General features: G+C 31.4%; 4 protein-coding genes and 1 long non-coding RNA gene across 5 annotated transcripts; all 5 read left to right on the forward strand.

The window, feature by feature from the left end:
- Positions 1 to 906: 906 nt before the first annotated feature.
- LOC111716586 (zinc phosphodiesterase ELAC protein 2) lies at positions 907 to 7,615 on the forward strand. Its single transcript, XM_023492067.1, has 10 exons — positions 907 to 985; positions 2,120 to 2,203; positions 3,036 to 3,110; positions 3,730 to 3,827; positions 4,399 to 4,438; positions 4,545 to 4,588; positions 5,229 to 5,283; positions 5,389 to 5,434; positions 7,108 to 7,192; positions 7,548 to 7,615. The coding sequence occupies exons 4-10, from the start codon at positions 3,776 to 3,778 to the stop codon at positions 7,613 to 7,615; spliced, it is 390 nt and encodes a 129-aa protein (XP_023347835.1). The 5' UTR covers positions 907 to 985; positions 2,120 to 2,203; positions 3,036 to 3,110; positions 3,730 to 3,775.
- Positions 7,616 to 7,778: 163 nt separating this feature from the next.
- LOC111716587 (zinc phosphodiesterase ELAC protein 2-like) lies at positions 7,779 to 8,907 on the forward strand. The gene is made up of 4 exons (XM_023492068.1): positions 7,779 to 7,860; positions 8,037 to 8,073; positions 8,275 to 8,365; positions 8,820 to 8,907. The coding sequence occupies exons 1-4, from the start codon at positions 7,822 to 7,824 to the stop codon at positions 8,905 to 8,907; spliced, it is 255 nt and encodes an 84-aa protein (XP_023347836.1). The 5' UTR covers positions 7,779 to 7,821.
- A 1,323-nt stretch (positions 8,908 to 10,230) lies between these two features.
- On the forward strand, positions 10,231 to 11,862 carry LOC111716585 (uncharacterized). Its single transcript, XR_002768537.1, has 3 exons — positions 10,231 to 10,337; positions 11,177 to 11,275; positions 11,758 to 11,862. It is a non-coding gene; the product is annotated as an uncharacterized LOC111716585 (long non-coding RNA).
- Positions 11,863 to 15,349: 3,487 nt separating this feature from the next.
- LOC111716584 (putative protein TPRXL) lies at positions 15,350 to 17,140 on the forward strand. The gene is made up of 4 exons (XM_023492065.1): positions 15,350 to 15,499; positions 16,090 to 16,127; positions 16,461 to 16,512; positions 16,627 to 17,140. The coding sequence occupies exons 1-4, from the start codon at positions 15,492 to 15,494 to the stop codon at positions 17,123 to 17,125; spliced, it is 597 nt and encodes a 198-aa protein (XP_023347833.1). The 5' UTR covers positions 15,350 to 15,491; the 3' UTR covers positions 17,126 to 17,140.
- Positions 17,141 to 18,407: 1,267 nt separating this feature from the next.
- Positions 18,408 to 21,960, forward strand: LOC111716588 (zinc phosphodiesterase ELAC protein 2). The gene is made up of 5 exons (XM_023492069.1): positions 18,408 to 18,430; positions 18,644 to 18,814; positions 20,363 to 20,437; positions 21,708 to 21,805; positions 21,926 to 21,960. Exons 1-5 carry the CDS (start codon positions 18,408 to 18,410, stop codon positions 21,958 to 21,960), a joined length of 402 nt encoding a protein of 133 aa, XP_023347837.1.
- Positions 21,961 to 22,448: the final 488 nt, after the last annotated feature.

The following is a 22,448-nucleotide window of genomic DNA, read 5'->3' on the forward strand; positions in this document are numbered from 1 at the left end:
AGGCCTTACGCTGCATGTTGATGCACTTTAAATGAAAATGTGATAGAAAGAAATTATTTTTATTAAATTAAGTTCCATTGGCACTTTTTGCATTAGTTATTGAAACCTTAATCTGATCAAAAATGTGGAAAGTGGCTTAAAAACCTTTTGATTCTGATAATTTCTTCAGTCCTAAATCTAGAAATGCGTATGTCACTTTTGAAGAGAAGCACAAATGAATATAATCTCAGTTTTCAAAAACAATAACATGGATATCTAATTCATACTTGATCAGACAAAGCTTTCAAGGATATCGTTGTTAATCGGGTGTGCCCCTCTTAAAATGGAGGGTGACTCAAATTTACCACGACAGTCTCTTTAAGAAGGCTAAAAAAATAAATCATATTCTTAGTATCTTTTTGATATCTTGGTTATAAAACAGCATATTTTACTTAATTTCTTGCACACAAATTTTTGAATTTTTGCATTTGTTATTGAGTCTTGTTTGAAGGGTATGGCAGGTTTAAAGTTTAATGTCCGACCATCTACTGAAGTAAAGATTGAACTTGAGGAATCTCTTATATATGAGTAAGTAAAATTCCGTTGATTTTGTCGTAGGCAGTTGAAAGCAGGCATTGTCATCTTTGCATGAATAGTCACTTAGAATGCTAACAGTCCCTTAGTTTTATATAATTTTCCATCTCATGAATTGTTTTCACAACAGCACCCTTTAAACGTTATTTTCATTAACAATGAAAAAATGGAAAAAATGAAAAGTAATTAACACTGGAATTTTGTAAACATCTTCTTTAAAGTGTGTGTGTGTGTATATATATATCAGAACTTGGCTATTAATTCATAATATTTGTTTAATCAATCATAATTCTCATATTTTGCTACTAAATTCTATAATTTTGTATTATTTGTTCAAGTGTGAGCATGAGAGGAAGGATTATATTGAAGGATTACAGAAAGATCTGGAGTTCTTTAAAGAGTATAAATCAAGGTAATTGTTTAAACAATCTTGATTTATTAAAAAAACATATGTTTTGATTCAAAACGTGAGCTTTAAAGAGATTTAAAGGGAATTTCCATTGATAGAGTGGCAATGTCCGATTCACAACAGTAACCCTTTCAAACTTTGTATGATGAAGTATAAATTAGATATCCATGTTTTTGTTTTTGAAAATTGTCAAATTTAATTTGTGGGTTCTCTGCAAAACTTTTTTTTTTCCGAAACAATGGATAAATTTCTAGAATTCAATACTTTTCAAATTAGAAAAAACGATGTTATCTTCGTCATAATCAATCATAATCTGGGGTACCGTTGTGAATCCTGCATGTTCTCGTTAGATGGAGGCTTACTTGAAATTACGTCAACATAAATGTTTTTTTAAATGAATGAAATCTGTGTGCTGTTAATAGTACTGCAAAATAGCTCAAATGGCTTTTCCCAATCCTTTCCCCTTTCCAGTAACTCAGAAACTCCGATTTTTAATATATATAAAGGACTGTAGAATTACATTAAATCCGAACCGGTGTCACGTTATCAAACGCCCAGGCGTGAGATGATGCCCGGGTTACATTTTTTCTGTCTTGAATCATCAAATTTTTAACATTTTTACTATATTCTTTTACTTATTATGATATTACTACTTAATATTACATAATTTTTACTTATGAAGGTGTAGAAGATTAGCTTTCTATGCTTTAAATTCTTTGAAAGGAAGACGACAGTCGAGACGGTTATATTGGTTTTATTTTTATTCTTAAGTGTTGTGAGGTTGCCTGGATGGAGCCAGGCCTTACGCTGCATGTTGATGCACTGCGCCCTGAAGGCGGTCGGGGGTTCCATTTCGGTTTCCTGTTTTAGATCTTCCTATAATCTATTATTTCTTATTTCTTATTGTTACATTTAAAAAATGCTTATTTAACAACACAGGTTAAGATCAGCAGATGTTTATCAATGCTTCGTGATTTAATATTGTTGGGAAAGTGTCCAAATCATCAAGAAGTGTCACACTACTTGGGGCTGGGCACTTTTTAACCTCACACCTGTATTTCTGTGACGAGAAGAGCAGATCCTTATCTCATGAAATGAGTTTAAGTAATAATAAATTTAATTCCATCATAATTCCAGGATAGAGGAGAGTGAGGAGTTGGGACCAGCCTATCCTGTCATCTCGTTTCTTGGAACCGGTAGCGCAGTTCCAAGCAAATACAGGTAAAACTATTTACGCAGGTTCCGGGATATTTCACTTTCCCGGTCCCCATTAGTTTTAATGTATTTTCGATCATAACTCGGGAACCCCATAGCCGATATGACTCAAATTTAGAAAGGGGAACTCGGGAGAACGACGGGAAGGTTCTTAGCTTGGTTTGAAATTTATAGTTGAGTGGGTCGACTTTAAAGGGCAAAACTTAGTTTCCAGGCTAAGCTGGGTTTCAAGCTAACGTTAAAAAAACAGTACTCACCTCTGTTAGCAAAGAGAATAGAATATATATTAGAGTGGAATTGAGACAATTGCTCGGTATGAATTGTGTCAGTCCCTTTCACCCTGAAAGTGAGTTCAAAATATACAAATTATGTAAATTTGCACAAATTATATGCAGTAGAGTACATTAATACAGTATGTTCCCTAGACTATCCATTTCAATTTCGAATTTTTTTAAGCTGTTAAATAAACTTTATAAAATTAATTAGGTGAATAAAAAACATAATTTAATTTATAGTTATAACGGAAAATCAACGTTTGTAAAGTAAAAGGCATAGAGTCTATGTGAAATGATAATTGTCAATTATGAAAGCAGTCTATTTCATAATTTGGTTTTCTTTTAACATTAATTTTATATTTTTTATAAAATGATGTTCCAGGGCCCAAAAGGTTATATAGCAAAAATATGTGAAGTACACCTGCAGTATGGAAACAGTACAAAAAAATGGCCGTATTTCACTTTTTTCTAGTAAATTCCACTTTAATATATATTTTATTCCCTTTGTCTGTTAGTGTTCTTATGAAATAATTTCTAAAAAAGAAATTTCAATTGCATATTAGGAATGTGTCGAGTATTCTTGTTGAGGTGAAACCTAAACATTTTATCCTTCTAGACTGTGGCGAGGGATCCTTGAGGTAGGATTTATTTGTCAACAACTCTAATTAAATTACACAAAATCAGGGAATTTTTTTTACGCGAAACTGTGAATGTTGTGAAGCAAAATCGATTTGCGTATTTCCAAATTTAGATTTTAAATTTGAATAGTTTCAGCAGCAAATCCATCCAAACTCAATGAATTAAAAATCTTCCATTTCCATGTTATGTTTGATGTAAGGAAGACGACATTTGATGTTAATATTTGCCAAATAGTTTAACCAGTAGATTGAAGTCAACTTGGGTCTGTGTAGTGTGTAGTACAATTCACAATTAGTGTGTTTTATGTTCATTGAACTATTTAAAATCACTAAGCTTTCTTCTATCTCCATTGAACAGTTTCTCTTAGTATACATTTTAAAACAAAAGCAAAGAAGTTCGAATTTTATATTTTAAAAAATTGTGGATTTTCAAAAATCTAATTTTGTTGGAGACTAATTATTAAATTTTGTGAGGCCCCACAAAATTTTTTGGCACGATCGGTTCAGCCGGTTTGACGTTTATTGTATAAAAACAAACAGTCAGAAAGACAGACAAAAGAATATATATAGATTCAGTCGTCTTCCTATTCCACAGTTTTATTTCTCTTGCTGTATTTAGTCAGCTACATCGGTTACATGGGAGAACAGAGACGGATCGTATTCTGATGGATCTTAAAGCAATCTACATTTCTCATCAGCATGCAGACCATCAAATAGGTAGATATACATTTCTCATCAGCATGCAGACCAATAAATAGATAAATATACATTTCTCATCAGCATGCTGACCATCAAATAAATATACATTTTCAATCAGCGTGCAGACAATCGAATAGATATATATGTATTTATAATATGTATAAACAAGCTGAAGTGACCGGGGTTTTGCCCGGGGAATTCTGATAAGAATCGAATTTGGAACGAAAAGAAAAATCAATTTTTGAAGAAAAAAAAAATATATATACATGAGGGAAGAGGTTTATTATATATATATATGTATGTATGTATGTATGTATGTATGTATATATGTATTGTATATATACACATATATATACATGAGGGAAGAGGTTTATTATAGATGTCCGATCATAACTCATGAACCCCTTGATTGAGAAACTGAGAAAAACCAACGGGAATGATCATTTTATGATTTAAATTTTAGGAGGGTTTAATTTAATGGTAAAAACTCCTGGCAATGCTGGGTTCCCACGCTAGTATTCTTTAAAAGTACTTTTAATATTGCTGTTTAGTCCTAATATGTTAATTTTGAAGATTTTATATTATTTAGGCACAATTAATTTAATTCTGGCTAGAGAACAGGCTTTCAGGTAAGAACATCTTTTTATCTTTTTCTCTTTTTCTCTTTAACTCTTTTATTGTTTGAAATTTTTCAAAAAAAAACTTTTTTTTAGTTCAAAAAATTCTTTTTTTTAGGAAGGCCGGGAAAAGTGTCGAAAATTTGTTTATCATTGTCACAGGTAGCTACGAACTTTTAAAAATACAAGACTAATTTCAAGCTACATCTTTATTAAGAGAGTTGTATGCCAGATTCACACTTATCAACCTTCTCCTGAAAAAGAGGACAAAAATATATTTTTTTTGTTGAAATTTTTTATTTATTTTACCCTTTAAAGTGATTTAGGTAGAGGAGAATACTGTCAGAATTTAACGCTTTTCATGAAAACAGTCATTATTTCCTCTAGTAAAGGGAAAGACCGGCCATGTAAGATAATTTAACTGAGTATGCAGTGTTGTGGAAAGCTTCTTTAGGATTCATTTGAGACATATTAAACTTTTTAAAGATCTACTTTGGGGATGGATACGTTTTCAGAATCGTTTTTTTTTTAATTACTAAATAACGACGACAAAACTCAGATTAATACTCAATAACTCTGGATGAACAGATCTGCAGAAGGTTCAAAGAAATGGTGTCCTAGATGCACGAGGGTTAATAGTCCCAAGTCCAAACTAGTTGTTCAGAGGAAATTCTGCGGTCGTACATTTTTCTGAATCTACTGCATAAACATGAGTACAGTTGTGAATTGAATTTGCAACTATTTTTAATAAAGGGTCACTTGAAATTACGTTAACAGTCCCTTTAAATGCATTTTTTTTTAGGAAAATATGCGGAATATCTTGTAACTTATCACAGAAAAATACAATCAGTCCTTAGGTACTTTTACGTAATTCATTTATTGTTCAATGTTTTTTCTGTTTGCTTAGAATTAAATATTAAAAATAATATATTTAATATTTATTTATTTCTTCTTTTTTTCAGTCACGCACAATTAGTTAAATGCGAGGACCTCATCTTTCATACGCAGGTAGCCCCTACTATGAGTAAATTTCAAAGGTTTTCTATACATTAAATCTGGCGATTACATGTGGTGTTTTCCAATGAGATGTTTTTGGCCTTTTCTTTTTCTTCTTCATATGATAACCATTCTGTTAGCATGATTGTTATTCCTTTTCTAACTATTTATCAAGCAGTCCATAATCTTATCTATTTATCTATCTGTCTCCTTATTTATCTTGCTTTCTATTTGTCTATCTATCTAATTTTGAATTAATGATAAATATGTGATACGTCCATTCTCCATCCAACCATCTGCCTTTGGAATTTATTATTGGAAATTATTATTATTTTAACCTTTTTACTATTCATCTAACTATCTATCTAATGAAACTCAAAGTAACAATTGCCGAAACCTTTTTTCCACCTGGCCCCCCTCCCACCCTCCTGACCTTAAAACAGCCTGATCAACTTTGCAACTTAGACATTCCTGGTTACCCGTTACATATCTGGTAACTGAGTCAGCCAAATCAAAACACTTAAACATAAAATCAATCTTAGTCTTAAAAATACTAGGTTCGATCAATTTTTTTTCAAAATTATTAGAACCTGAGACTGTCGAGAGAAGAAAAAGAAATAAAGGAAGTAATGTTGACCAGAAGAATAATAGAATGTGTATCCAAATTATTAAATTAAAGATTTAAAATAATAAATTTTAAAAACATCTATCTAACGATTTACTATTTATATAGCCAACTATCTATCTATCTACCGATCTAACTAATTGCTAAATATTATATAGAAAGATGAATATATGATGAGTATTTATATATCCAACTATCTATCTATCTACTTATCTAACTAATTGATATTTATCTTTCTTTCTATTTGTCTATCTATCTAATTTTGAATTAATGATAAATATGTGATACGTCCATTCTCCATCCAACCATCTGCCTTTGGATTTTTTTATTGGAAATTATTATTATTTAACCTTTTTACTATTCATTTAACTATCTATCTCATGAAACTCAAAGTAACGATTGCCGAAACCTTTGTTACACCAGGCCCCCCTCCCACCCTCCTGACTTTAAAACAGCCTGATCAACTGTGCAACGTAGACATTCCTGGTTACCCGTTACATATCTGCTAACTGAGTCAGCCAAATCAGAACAGACTAAAACATACAATCAATCTTAGTCTTAAAAATACTAGTTTCGATCAAATTTGTTATTTATTTTTTTCAAAATTATCAGAACCGGGGAAAGTCGACAGAAAATAAAAGAAATAAAGGAAGAAATGTTGACCAGAAGAATAATAACATGTGTATCCAAATTATTAAATTAAAGATTTAAAATAATAAATTTTAAAAACATCTATCTAACGATTTACTATTTATATAGCCAACTATCTATCTATCTACCTATCTAACTATTTGGTATATATTATATAGAAAGATGAATATATGATGAGTATTTATATATCCAACTATCTATCTAACTAATTGGTATATCTATATATAAATTTGGCTTGTCTGTCTGTTTGTCTGTCTGTTTGTATCCAATAAACGTCAAAACGGCTGAACCGATTGGGCTCTAATTTTTTGTGAGCCATCACGTGACCACAGGGAAGGTTTATGAATGAAAAAAATGTGTTTTAAAGGTTTTTAATTTTGTAAAAAAATTAAAATCTTGTATTATATAGAAAGATGAATATATGATGAGTATTCCTGGAGATAAAGTACAACTGATAAATCCCACTCTTCTTCAATCCCTTCTATCAGCCACAGGTGGGGTTAATCTAATAAATCTAATAAAGCAGAGGGGTAAATTGTACGGGGGGGGGGGAGCTTGTTTAAGTGCAACTAGCAGTAACCAGATTCAGGGGTGCAATAGGCAAGAAAAAATTGTAAATTGAAATGCCACAGTTTTGAATCTTTCTTCCAGACAAACTCCACATTCCCTTCAAGAATTAGTTTACATAGTGATTTCAAGATTGTTTAATATCTTAATTGATAAGTTGATAAATTGATGTGCTTAATTAATTAACTAATGAACTGATTAACCAATGAGCTGATTAACTAATGAATTGATCGGTTGATTAATTGATGAATTAGTTGATTGATTGATTGATTATTTGATTAGGATTAAAGGAACTAGAGACGTGCCGAGCTGTTCACTGTGCACACGCTTTTTGTTTAGCATTTAGGTAAAAAACTGTACAGTAATTGTTAGCTCGTTCATTAGTTCGTTTGGGTGTTCATTCATTTGTTTGTACGTTCGTTTGTTGGATCGTTCGGTTGATTGGTCGGTCGGTCGTATATGGTTTTTTTTCTTCATTTATAACAATATTTCTTTGAAACTGACTTGAATTCAGAAGCACTCAACATTTACCGAGGCTGTGACTGAGGGAGAGGATATGGAGGCAAAGTTTACTCTCTTAACACATTTCTCACAGGTCAGGAACTGTTAAAAACCTTCTTTGCTCTCTTACCAAATTATTTCTTTGGAATATCATTTTATAGTGTTTTATCAGAGAAATTGACAATAAATAATTTTGAGATGACAATACAGTTGCATCTAATTTGTCACCNAAAATTCTAAGAGACAATTAAGAAAATTATTTATTTTCAGAGATACAGTAAAATACCACTGCTGGATGAAATTCAAGGTAACCAACGGGTGAAAAAAAAACTACTATCTAGAGTGACAAATTATTCACCTCTAAATATTTTTCAAATGTAATTTTTTTTGTGTAGGTTGATTAATGATCACAAATCTAAAATAACTGTATTAATGATTATTAATTGATTGATTGATTGATTGATTGATTGATTATTAGATAAATTTATTGATTGATTGATATGCTCAGGTAAAGAGAATGTTGGAATAGCATTTGACAATATGGTGGTGAATCCTGTTTCTATGAGAACCATTCCTGGTTTATATCCAGCACTCAAGAGGTAGAAATTATATTGTAAATATATTCTCCGCAAAATCCATTTTAATTTTTTATAATCAAGAAGTTTGATTGATTGATAAATTGCTTTTGATTAACTAACAGGTTGACTGATTTGTCAAATCAAGTTTGGCAATTGATTGATTTATTGATAGTTTTGGTATGATTGATTAATTAATTGATAGTTTTGATTTGGATAGTAATTATTAATTATAGGACTAGACATTAATTCTCATTAAAACATTTCATAATGTTGGTAGAGATTGGGCTGAAAACCCCGGATGTTGGCCTAACTTGAAACTTAAACCTACATTTAGATGCCTTAAGCCATCCCTGCTAATATGATTTGATTTGATAGATTAATTTATTGATAGTTTTGATTTGATTGATTTTTTGTGGTTTTAGTTTGATTGATTGATTGATTGATTGATTGATTGATTGATTGATTGATTGTGAAGGATATTCCACAGTGAGGTGAGGGAGATGGAGGAGAAGACACTGATACTTCACTTCAACAACGTAGAGAAAACACAATGCCAAACATGAACATGAACATGAACATGAACATGAACATGAACATGAACATGAACATGAACATGAACACGAACACGAACACGAACACGAACACGAACACCATTTATTTGCAGAGCAAGCAGAAGGTGTTTGAGCACGTGAACCAGAAGCACTCGAAGAAGAGGGAGAAGGAGGAGAGGAAGAGACTGCAGGAGCTCCAGGAGAACAAGAGGAAGAAGCAGAAGATAGCAGCAACCTGCCTCACAGATCTTTAATTCATTTAAAGGGACTGCTCACGTAGTTTCAAGTTCAACCCATATAAAGAGTCAAATTACCGATTACCAACGTTAGTAAGTTTAATACCTTATCTGAGCTTCAGCATTCAGCAGAAACTAGCAAGAAACGAAACCTTCATTTGAAAATGCTCAATTTTCATATTTTCTACCTAATAATGGTTGATTGTTTGTTTGTTTGTTTGTTTGTTTACTAAGGTCTGAAGGCATACCATTATAAACTCTTAGAATGTGGGATAACTTGAAACTTAATCAGCATATTTTCAAAATCAGAAAAAAATACTTTTTATCTTAGGATCTTATCTATTAGGTATGAAAGAATTTTTTTGTAATCTTCATTTCCTTAAATTTTAGAATTTATGAAGTTTATTTGTTTGTTTCAAGGTTCTAAATTTATTAACAAAGGTTATTACAAAAGAGGGTTAGAGGGTGATTTATGCAAATTTGTTTAAAGTACAATTTGATTTTTTCAGATAAAAATGCAGAGGAAGTTATTAATAGTTCCCCGGCTGTCGATAACCCATGGTTAGTTTTTCATTAAATTTTTGTTGAATTTAGAACACATTTAGTTTTTAAAGTTACAGGTTCGGGTCCAGTTTATTAATATATCTTTTTCCTAATTTTTTAACAGAAAAATATCATATTTTTTCTACTTTTTCTGCGGGTTTTATGCTTAACTAGTCATTGAGATATTAAATGGCTTGTTTTGAGAGAAAAGGTTTTTTTGTGGATCCGTGAATAGAATATTTAATTTTTGTGGATCCGTGAATCTTTTTATAGAATATTTAATTTTTGTGGATCCCTGAATCTTTATATTTATATTTAATTCTTTGGATCCGAGAATCTTTATGTAGAATATTTTATTTACAACATAAGTACTTTGTTTCTTAAAACTATATTTGATTTGATTTAATATAGGTATTAGGTGGTATAGTGCAGAAGGTATTGACGATAGTGCTTTGTTTCTTAAAACTATATTTGATTTGATTTAATATAGGTATTAGGTGGTATAGTGCAGAAGGTATTGACGATAGTGCTTTGTTTTTAAAACTATATTTGATTTGATTTAATATAGGTATTAGGTGGTATAGTGCAGAAGGTATTGACGATAGTGCTTTAACTACGCAAACAAAAGAGACTAAATTGATTAACAACAAAATATTTTTTAAGGTAAAAAATCATTTTAAAAAGGACTGTAAGTGTGATCTAAAGTGACGCTCCATGCTAATGCCCGATTCACAACGGTACCTGTAAAAGCTTTGCCTGGTCATGTATGAATTATATATCAATGTTTTACATTTTGAAAACTGAGAACTTTAAATTGTGATCTCATCATAAGTGAGTTGCGAATTTCTACTGCAGGAAGTATCATATTTTAAAAAACCTTTAAATTCTATAAAAACGACAATATTTTCCCAATTATTGATCAGAGGGCGGTTTGAAGGGTACCATTGTGAATCGGGCATTGCCATCTTTGCATGAAGGGTTACCTGAAATTACACTTACAGTCCCATTTATTGAATGAAACCATAAATTAAAAAAGCAAAGTTATCTTTATTTTGATCTTTCCCCGTGCATTGCAAAACTTTCATGTTCAATGCTTATTTCTATCAAAATGATTATGTGAAAACAAAACTTTTTTGTAAAAAAAGCAGTGAACCTTTTGACATTCTTGATTTGATCAGGGGTTTTCTCACCTATTAGATATTTGTACATCCCAATCCAATCTTTGGAGTTCAAAATACAACCATTTTTTTCCGGCAGATTTAATGGGCCATGATACTAATGTTGGCAGATTTTTTGGAGTAAGACGCTATTTGTCTGAATTATGTTGAGTGGCATTCTTGGATGTAATTGGTGTATATTACACTGTACAATGTTCACGTCCAGATTTAGATAAACCCCTGAACTAAGCCTTTTTTTTCTTTTAGAACTTCTATGGTCACTTTAAAAAAAGTAGCAAACACTTGAATTTCTTGAACAATTCCTTTAACGGTTTTAACCCCTAGGTGTTGGGTAGTGGATTATATGCTCCAACCAATAGCCTTGTGTTGTCTGTATTCGGTATCCGGCATATCTTTAACTGTGGAGAAGGAACGGATCGAATGGTAATCTTCTATATATAGTAGTACGCTCTGTTCGTGTTTCTGATCATAACTCTTTAACCCCTTGACCGATTTGCCTCAATTTTTTACTGAGGATCCTAATTGCTAGAATCATGGTTAATGGCTTCCTTTAACCATTTTAAATTGAGTTGGTTGATTTTTATATGTCGTCTTAATTCATGTTAACATTATCTTTACATGGCGGGTGGGGCAGAGAGGGGATTTCCTTGACATTATCTCGTTCAGTTCACTTTACAATACGCTTGTATTCGTAATTTTATCTTTTTGATCATCATTAGCGTTAATATCATTCATATCAATCATCGCAATCATCATTTGTAACGTTTTCATCATTATCATCATGACCTTTAAGATCATCATTATCATTGTAATTATCGTTCATCATAATCAACATTGCCATCAATATTTTGTCGTTTTAAATGATGAAATATGGTGTTGATCATGACTTAATAAATTGTTTGTAGATCGGTTATCTGAAATTACGTCGAGCTGTATCTAGTCATCTGTACATAACCAGTACAGGCTGGCAGAATATTGGTGGTGTACCCGGATACGCTCTTCTTACCAGGTACATAGTTTTTCTGTATTATAGCTGTACTGTGCGCAGTTGTATTGTTTATAATCTGTTACATAGTTTTAATTTATATTGTACATAATTGTACACAGTTTTACTGTACATAGTTGTTCACAGAGCCCAAAACTTACGACAGGGTATCGTTATGAAAACCAGTTTTAAAACCCGGATATCAATATTGTTGTCATGAAATACTATTTTATTTAGTTTCTTAATATTCTCCATTTTTGTCGACTCTCTTTAATCAAAATCTACAAAATGTTAAGACCCCAAAAAGGACACTCGGAAATCTCTGTTCCATCATTGCATGGGATATTACTAAAAATTACGCTTACAGTCCCTTTAAAGGGATTGTTCACCTATTTTAAATGCAAAAATTATCCGAATGTTTCGATTTATGATCATTACTAACCCTGTTTGACTGCTTTGATCTAAAGCAGGAAATTAAGAAATAATAACTATTTATAACGCTAGTGGTTGAAGGAGGCTAGGTATAAAGTATTTGAGCCAAAAACTTTTCTTTTTCGAGAACCCTTGTGCTCATTTTTACCTATAGGAGACCAGGTAATAACTACAAACATAAGAGCGAGCATGAACTCTTTCTCTTCGGCTCACCTCTATTTGCACTGATTAAATCTTATGTATATATTTCAGGTAGGCAGTTTATACAGGACTCAACCGTGAACTGAAAACACAATAAATCAGTCCAGGGTTAATTATANGTGTTCTGAAAGATAAACTCATTTATTTACAAATTTTTGAGTCTTAGGCTGGACATTTTATATAGGCTTAGACTAGACACTTTATATAGGCTTTGGTTAAATATTATATATAGGCTTGATAAAACTCAGGTCTGCATTATAAAACAAAATCAGGTTAATCTTCATAAAAATTGGCCTTTAAATAGTTATACATTAAAAATCTCAATTAATTATATGGAGTTGAACACGTGATTAAATATAGAAAATTGTGCATGTAGAGTTCCGTGTGATTGATCGATTGTTTGTAGAGAATTCCTGGTTGAACACACTGAGTAACGTCTTGTCGCTGAACACCCTGAACACACATTAGTTTATAAAGATCCTCAGATCTTACAACCCTAGAGAAAAAGAAATGGTTTTGGCGAAAATACTTTACGAGCCCCCTTCAACCAATAGAATTTTAGATAATTTTATGCCCTGGAAAATATTAAGAAATATAAAGAAATATGAATTTAAATGTTAACACTATCAAGAGCCCAGGGCATAAACCAAATCTACTTCAGTCATCAAATATATAATGGATTACTCGTAATTTTTCAGTTAATATTTATTAGATATTCATTTTAAGTAATTTGGTAAGTAGTATTTTGGTTTAACTAACAAATTATTAAGTTTAGATTCTATCCTGGACCGCGGGAAATTCAAAATAAGGAATTCCATCAATCCGCCAATCAATCAATCAGTAACAGTGTACGAAGACGACAACGTCAAAATAACAGGTATAATTTTTTCAGAGAAAGTTAGATTAACAGTCTACAATTTAAATTAATTTAAATAATTTAAAAATGTATTTTTGTCTTGAGTCTTTTTATTCTGCTTAAAGGGACTGTAAAATATATTTAAATCACTAATTTATTGGGATTTTTAAAAGCGAATTACTAAATGATACAACAGAAGAGAAAAAAGGAAAAATCCGAATTCATCAATTTTCCACACAAAAAAACTACGACGATATCATTGTGGCTCAGATTTAGATTTAAAGGGAACCGTTGTGAATCGGACATTGTCATTCCAAAAATGTAGGGTTACTTGAAGCTATGCTACAATCCCTTTAATTGTTTTTCTAAGTAACTTGCAAGTGCTTTAATTGAAAAGCTTCATGATTTACAAAAAAAGACGTAATTTGAGATATGTTTTATTATTTTTCTATCTTCTTTTTATTGCTTATCTGTTTTAAAGAAATCCTCGAATCGCTTTCTAACAAATGTGCGGCTGTATGATGTTAATTTAATAGAAACCTTTTCGGTCAAAGTACTCTTCAAACTTAAAGGTCACTTAGTTAGTCTCTGAAAGGGACTGTAAGCGTAGTTTTAAGTGGCACTCCATGCAAAGAAGGCAATATTCGATAAAAAGGGTGCCCTTATAACATTTGACTGTTTATCGAGTACAGAGATCTCTGTATTTAAATCTAATTTCTGTAAATTCCGTTGTACATTCTGAACATATCACAGCTGATGCGTTACATACGTAAAAAAAATATTTATTTTTCCGGCAATTCTAGAGAGAGAACATTATTATTATTATTAAATCTTAGAAAAAAATCAGGGCATTGCCTTTTTTGCATGAAGAGTTACTTGAAATTACGCTCACAGCCCCTTACTAAGGTATGTTTTAGGTGTTCCCTTGATGAGAGATAAACCTTTAAAAAGACCTGGATATAATTTATCCTGGCATGCTCAGATAAGGTGTGTTTAGCTTTGTATTGTAATGTCATTATAATATTGTGATGTCATTATTATCGCATAGTGTACTGTCATTGTACTTTCATTGTACTTTCATTGCATTTTCATGGTATTGTATAGGTATATTGTAATTTCATTTTATTTTCGGTTCATACCTTCATCTTACTTTCATTTAAAAGTAATTTTATTGTCATTGTACTTGCAATGTACTTTCATTGCACTTTTATTGTACTGACATTGTTCTTTTATGGTTCTTTTGTCGTACTGTCATTGTACTTTCATGGTACTGTCCTTTTACTTTCATGGTACTGTCATTTTACTTTCATGGTACTGTCCTTGTACTTTCATGGTACTGTCCTTGTACTTTCATGGTACTGTCATTGTATTTTTAAGGTAATTGTACTTTCATGGTACTTTCACGGTACTGTCATTGTACTTTCATGGTATTGTCATTGTACTTTAATGGTACTGTTATTTTACTTTCATTGTACTGTAATTGTACTTCCATGGTACTGTCAATGTACTTTTATGGTACTGTCATTGTACTGTCATTCTACGGTAATTGTACGGTCATTATACTGTTATTGTACTGTTAGATACTGAATTAAAAATTTAAATGAGGCTCTCTTTAATTTTCTTGAATTATATTTTGTTTTAAACTTATCTGATTAATTTCATGTTTTTAAAATGTTATTCGAAATCGTAGAAATTATTTTATGTCACCCTCAATCTTTGAACCATCAAGAATTTAATCTTCATCTTTAAAAATTTCATTAAAAATATTTGTAGGCAAAAGATTCGAGATTTATTGAGCTCCGCGGAAAACTACTCAAGGAATGGAAGTGTGGAAATCAAATAAATTATGTTTTATAAACCCATTATATATTTGTATATTCATTTCAAGTCTGGGGGGTGGATAGTAGGAATCCCCAACATCATGATTTCATTTGATTTGGTTTGGTTTGGTTTGGTTTGAATTGTTTTTATTATTATCTAGTGAATACCTGGATTTGTTGTACATTAGTCCAACTATGTACGTTGTACATGTAAATAATTTAACTAGTGGATACCTGGATCCGTTGTACAGTAGTTCAGATCTCCAACTTCCTCCGGGGGATGTAAACACAGTATTTCATTTTACTCTTCCTCATATACTTAATCGGAAAAAAAATCAACTTTGGATGGAAAGGTTAGAATATTGTAAACTGTTGCCTCGACGTTTTCTAATCCCCATATTTTTAAACCTGGGTTATTCTTTATTATTTCAAACTTTGACAATTTGACCTAGCAGATCTCATAATTTGAAATATTTGATAAAATGAAAGAATAGGATAAACCATACTTGAATCATGAATCACTCAATACAATTTATATTTGTATCTGATGTTTCTATTAAAAGAATTTTAATCGTTATCCAAAGACCCAAAATATTAAATGTGAAAGTTTTTTTCTGTTGGAACTTTGAGTCCTTTTACAGAAACGTTGAATATCAATAAAAGCGTAACAATCCACTCAAAAATTAATTTACAATTAACCTTCATTATCTGAGTCACAATGAAAAAGATATCCATGTTTTTTATCTAGGAATTGTTCATTTCCAACCATTTTCCATATTTTTACTACAGCAAAAGGCCGTAGATCACATTTACAGAGAAACCACGATTGCCAATACTCAATTTTCAGTTAAAAATATAAGGATGTTAAGGGTTAAAAACTTTTCATTTAGTACCGTTGTGCTCTGGAAATGGCACTCCCTTTAAATATAATAAATATTTTCAGATATCCTGATTCCCAGCACATTTTCCTCAACTGCACAGGTAGAAAACAAGGGCGTATATTTTTCAGTATTACCGAGGGGTGGGGGGAGGAATGATTTTTAATTATGGGGGGGGGCAAGTTTTTTTATTTAAAAATTAACATGAAATCAGCAAACCTGTTTAATACTGCACAAAGAGAAGAGGTACACAGATAAAGCCACAATTAAAAGTTGAAATAGAAAATGGGCGCCCTAAAAGCCTGGTTTCATAAAATTACTCGGAACCCTTTTATTTTTGTACGAAGTGTTATAAAATCATTTGACTTTAATTTTCTGTCTAAAAACTTATTTGAACTGGGAACCAAAATGAAAGTATTAGGACTATTTGTTTCAGATTCAGAATTAATTTTCCAGAATAAGTATCGGGAAATCTTAAGACAAATTAGGTAAGAAAGTTTTTTTTAACCCTTAAACTTTCTTGCAATAAAATTGATAAAAGTTATCAATTACTAAACATTTAAAAACATGCATAAAAATAATCACAATTTTATTAACTTCAGTCCTTCCCTGTTTCCTCCGATGTTTCATAATCAAGAAGATTCCCCACTCTCCAGAGCTAACTGCTTTCACCTAGACCCCTCCTTGTCCTCTAATTCACCATCATCGTCCTCAACAACATCCGCCTTATCAGCCTCAATTTCCTCGCGTTCATCCGAAAAATCAAGCTCATCAGACTCCTCCGTTGCAGCCTCAATAAACTTATTACCATCCTCTAATTCTCCATTGACGTCCCCAATATCATCATCAGGATCCTTCAATACTCCAATAACGTCCCCAATATCATCATCAAAATCTTTCAATGCTCCAATAACGTCCCCAATATCATCATCAGGATCCTTCAATGCTCCAATAACGTCCCCAATATCATCAGGATCCTTCAATACTCCAATAACGTGCTCAACCTCCTCAGTTAGCTCATCCTCCTCCAAAATATACAGAAATAATTTCAATATAATCCAGGTAAAGAAGCTGTACATAGTGATGAGGCAGAGTTTCTAGTTCGTTTTTAAAAAACTCATTTATAAAACTCCTAAACTGTATTCTGCTGAAGTTTTCTTTTGTTTTTAACTTTGCAATATTTTTATCCTACGTAGTAGAAACTATACGTGGAAAATCAAGGTTTTCAGTTAGTTTTTTAGTTTTTAGATGGGTCCAAATGTTTAGATGCAGATTTTTACATCTATATTCTATCTATATATAAATTTGGTTTGTCTGTTTGGGTGTCTGTTTGTTTGTATCCAATAAACGTCAAAACGGCTGAACCGATCAGGCCCAAATTTTTGTGGGTCATCACGTGACCACAGGGAAGGGTTATGAATGATAAAATTTTTTTTAAAAATGTGTTTTAAAGGTTTTTAATTTTATAAAAAAATATAAATTCTTGTAAATCCGCGAATTTTTTTCTTCTTTGTTTTAAAATGTAAACAAAAAGAACATGTTCACAATTTAAATAGAAGATGGGCGCAAAGCGCCCTAAAAGCCCAGAAAGAAGGGCGAGAAGCGCTTTGAATTTCTAGTATATATATATACTTTGCTTGGGTGGGCGTCCGTCTGTTTGTTTGTTTGTATCCAATAAACGTGAAAACGGAAAATTGATTGGGTTCAATTTTTTGTGGGATCTCACGTGACCCTAGGGAAGGTTTATGGATATCGAGTTTTCAAAAATTTGCCTTTAACAAAATTTTATTAAAATTACCTGTGGTGGTAGGCAATTATATCAATATAATTAAGACAACTATTTTATTTAAGTTTTAATTGTTAATAAGTTTTTTTCGAATTACAAGTTTACAAGTAGTTAATTAGAAAAGTTTGATATAAATCAAGATTGATATCAAAAGTCGTCTTCATCGTTTGATGCAATCGTCTACCACGACACAAAGATACGGGTTTGGTCTTTCTGAAAGAATAAACGATAAGTTCTTATCTCTGGGAGTCCCATACCCAAAGAGAATAGAATATATATATATATTAGAGTGAAATTTACTAGAAAAATAGTAAAACTGCCATTTTGTTGTACTGTTTCCATACTGCAGGTATACTTCACATATTTGTGCTATACAACCTTTTGGGCCCTGGAACATCATTTTAAAGAAAATCTAAAATTGATATTAAAAGAAAACCAAATTATGAAATAGGCTGGTTTCATAATTGACAAATGATCATTTCACTTTACTTTACAAACGTTGATTTTCCGTTATAACTATAAATCAAATGATGTTTTTTATTTACCTAATTCATTTTATAAAGTTTACTGATCAGCTTTAAAATATTAGAAATTGAAATGGATAGTCTGGGGAACATACTGTTAATGTACTCTACTGCATATAATTTGTGAACATTTACATGATTTGTACACTTTGAACTCCCTTTCAGGCTGAAAGGGACTGACAAAATTCATACCGAAGGATTGCCTAAATTCCACTCTAATATACATTATATTTTCTTTGCCCATACCCGATATTATTTGAAATTAATTGTTTGTTTAATTTCAAAGTTTGAATTTGTTACGAACTTTAGATGTTCAGACTCCAGTCCTTCCTCTTTTAATGAAGAAAATTGCACAATATCTCAGCAGAATAATAGTAAAGAGGATGCACAAGAGTTCCCGGAACAGAATAAAGAGGATGCACAAGAGTTCCCGGAAATTGCCTTTATTGGAACCGGCAGCTCAGTCCCGAATATCAATAGGTATTTATGTTTATTAGCTTTAATTATTTACAAAATGCGTTCAAAGATCGGAAATCTTCTTCAGATATTGTTAATCTTGAACGATTGATCTTGATATCTATCATGGACACTTAGAGATTTGAGGATTAATGCTTGATACCACAATTTAAGTTGTCCCTTAAGGGTACGACCATCACCAAATAGATTATCAAGTACAATAGGTGGCAACAGAGAAATGGATCAATTATACATGACGTCACAAGTGTCAAATATAACATTGAAAACGAAATTTTCTCAAATTAATTGACATGTTTTCCAAGCTTAAATTATTAAGTGTAAAAACAGAAAATAAAAAACACATAAAATTGCACTTCTTTTACTGTAAGATAAGCACTTTATTCTAAAATTATCACTATTATTAATAATTTTGTGGGACACAAAAACTTAATTGACACTTGTGATACAGAATACAGAATACAGCTGTACGAGCTGTACTGAGAGTCTACGTTGCCATCTATTGTACTAGAATCTATTTGACCATATCACGGAATATTAATCCGCTGACTTGTGCAAGATTTTAATCAATATTTGATCTCGAGATTCACAACACTGAAGTTCTGACTTCTGAGTCCGAATTTAATAAATTTGAGTCGGGTCTCAAATCCGCCCAAAACCGTTTTCAATTGAGCGCCGGTTTAGATCTAAAAACATTGAATACAATTTTAAGTGGAACCATTACCAACCATATTTATTCTGGGTCTCAAATTTAAGCCGCGGCTAAAATTCTTTAAATTCGGCCTCTGGTCTGTACCGTCATTCATCGTAGATATGAAAGTAGAATATGTCTAGAATTTAAGTAAAAAAATTTAATTCCTTGTCAAGCTCATAAGAGAACATTCAATTTACAGTTAACAAAGTATTAGGTCCTTTAGACCTGTCAAAGACATTTGACTCCTCAGACTTCATGGAGTTTTTTATTCAAATTCAATTGTGTACAGAAAAAATTTTAAATTCCTGTCTTATCTGTTTTGAGTTTATTTAATTTACTTCTTGATACGTCGTTAAGACTTGTAAATGGCTTTTGACTTCTTAGTCTTTTTTTATCTTATTAAATAAATTTTTAAATATCACTGTCAGGTTTGTTCTTATCATTTATTTACACCTTGTTACGTCATTTAGATTTGTAGACTGCATTTGACTATTTAATAGTCTTGAGTCAAACAACATTGCAACTTATGAAGTCTGATTTTACAGGATTTTTAATACAGATTTTAAGAGGCGGCTCATGGGGGGAAAATTCACTTTTTCTCTCAGTATAAATATTTTTCATAAAAATTTAAATCTTCCACCTTCCACTCCCAAGCTGCTCAAGGTTTTGGCCAAAAAATGAGGGGGGAGAGGATAAATTTTTTTCCGGGGGAGGGAAAAACAAATTGGCGTATTCGTGCACAATAATTCAACTTTTTTATAGCTATTGAATATTGATAGTGATATTAGATATTTCATAGTAATAGGGTTTATAGATCCTACCAGTTATGGTTCCAAGTTTTTAAAGATTTTATTTTTCAGAAATGTTTCCTGTATTATGATTGAAGTGGAGAATGATAAATTTTTTATGCTTGACTGTGGAGAGGGAAGTCTCAGGTTGGTTGCTGGATAAAAGATTANCCATCCAAAATAAGTATTTTTCACAAGTTGCACCATCCAAAATAAGTATTTTCACATCTTTCGTCATCCAATAAAGTATTTTCAAAAGTTGCATCATCCAAAAAAAGTATTTTCATAATTTTCATTATCTAAAATAAGTGTTCTCACAATTTTTGTTATCCAAAATAAATATTTTCACAATTTTTACTACCCAAAATAAGTATTTTTACAAGTTGCATCATCCAAAATAAGTATTTTCACAAGTTGCATCATCCAAAAATAAGTATTTTCACAAGTTGCACCATACAAAATAAATATTTTCATAAATAGCATTTTCCAAAATACATGTTTGCAAAAGTGAACTTGTACTATAAACTTCAAGTTAGGAAAGAGAAAAGATTTTTATATTGAAAATCTTCATTAATGTTTGGTATTTCTCTTCTTCATTTCCAAAAATATTTAAAATACAATTTTTCCAGGCAAAGTTTTAAACCAGCCATAACCCATACCTGGGCGGGTCATGTAACTTCATTCAATATTAGCATACTTTTGATGATATATATTTTTTCCATAGCAGTTATATGACTGTAAACTAAGTAACTTTGCTACGACCTTTTTAAGTGAACTGTTCCAATTATAAGGGATAGAAGAAATATACTGAAGACTTATTCGACCTATTTTAGCAAACTGTATCGTTTATATGAACCAGAAGAAATGGACTGTAGCCTTATAAACCTTAAATTCGTCCTATTAAAGTGAATTGTATCGGTTATATGTACTGGAAGAAATGGACTGTAGACTATTAAACCTTACATAGTCCTATTTTAGTGAATTGTATCGGTTATATGTACTAGAAGAAATGGACTGTAGACTATTAAACCTTACATACATCCTATTTTAGTGAATTGTATTGGTTATATGAACAATATGAGCAATAGACTGTAGACGTTTATACCTTAAATCCCATCTATTTAGTGAATTCTATCGGTTATATGGACTAGAAGAAATTGGACAGTAGACTTATAAACCTTAAATCCGTCCTATTTTAGTGAATTGTATTGGTTATATGAACTAGAAGAAATGGACTGTAGACTATTAAACCTTAAATCCGACCTATTTTAGCAAATTGTATCGGTTATATGAACTAGAAGAAATTAACAGTAGACTTTTAAACCTTAAATCCGACCTATTTAGTGAATTGTATCTGTTAGATGGACTAGAAGAATTGGACCGTAGACTTTTAAACCTTAAATCCGACCTGTTTTAGTGAATTGTATCGGTTATATGGACTAGAAGAGATGGATCGTAGATTATTGAACCTTAAATCAATCTTCATCTCACATCAGCATACAGACCATCATATGGGTAAGATTAAATAACAATAGTGCATGCATATTGCATATTCATAGTACCGCCATTTTTTTTATGTTTAAGAAATAGATTGAAATTGTCTTTTTATCGGAGTTTAGTTTATTTCTGTTTTAGGTTTAAATAGCATCATCCTGGCNTTAAAACTTTAAGATGAGTCCGCACATGCAGTCGAGTCCGCTCCATGCATTACACCTGTCGTCTTTTAACCCTGTATCAGAATTTATAATTTAGGTAGTTGAGGCAGATAAAACATCGGATAAAAAACACAGCAGGTTATTAACAGAAGCAAGGCTTTTTAGGTAATTACTAATTATATTCTCTTTTATCATACTTATAGGCTTTTAGAGCGCTTCGCACCCATCTTCTATTTCAACTTTTTATTGTGGCTTTAACTGTGCATCTTTTCTTTGTACAGTATAAAACAAAAACAAAACAGTTTGCAGATTTCATAATATTTTTTCTGTAATTTTCAAAATTTACAAAAATAAAAACTTTAAATCACAAATTTTTAAATTTTGATAATTCATAAACCTTCCCTGGGGTCACGTGAGGTCCCACACAAAATATGGGCCCGATTATTGGATACAAACAGACAGACAAGCCAAATTTATATAACGGTTCAGTTATTCAGTTATTT

Source organism: Eurytemora carolleeae, unplaced genomic scaffold (assembly GCF_000591075.1).
Source record: "Eurytemora carolleeae unplaced genomic scaffold, Eaff_2.0 scaffold2112, whole genome shotgun sequence".
NCBI classification, from domain to species: domain Eukaryota; kingdom Metazoa; phylum Arthropoda; class Copepoda; order Calanoida; family Temoridae; genus Eurytemora; species Eurytemora carolleeae.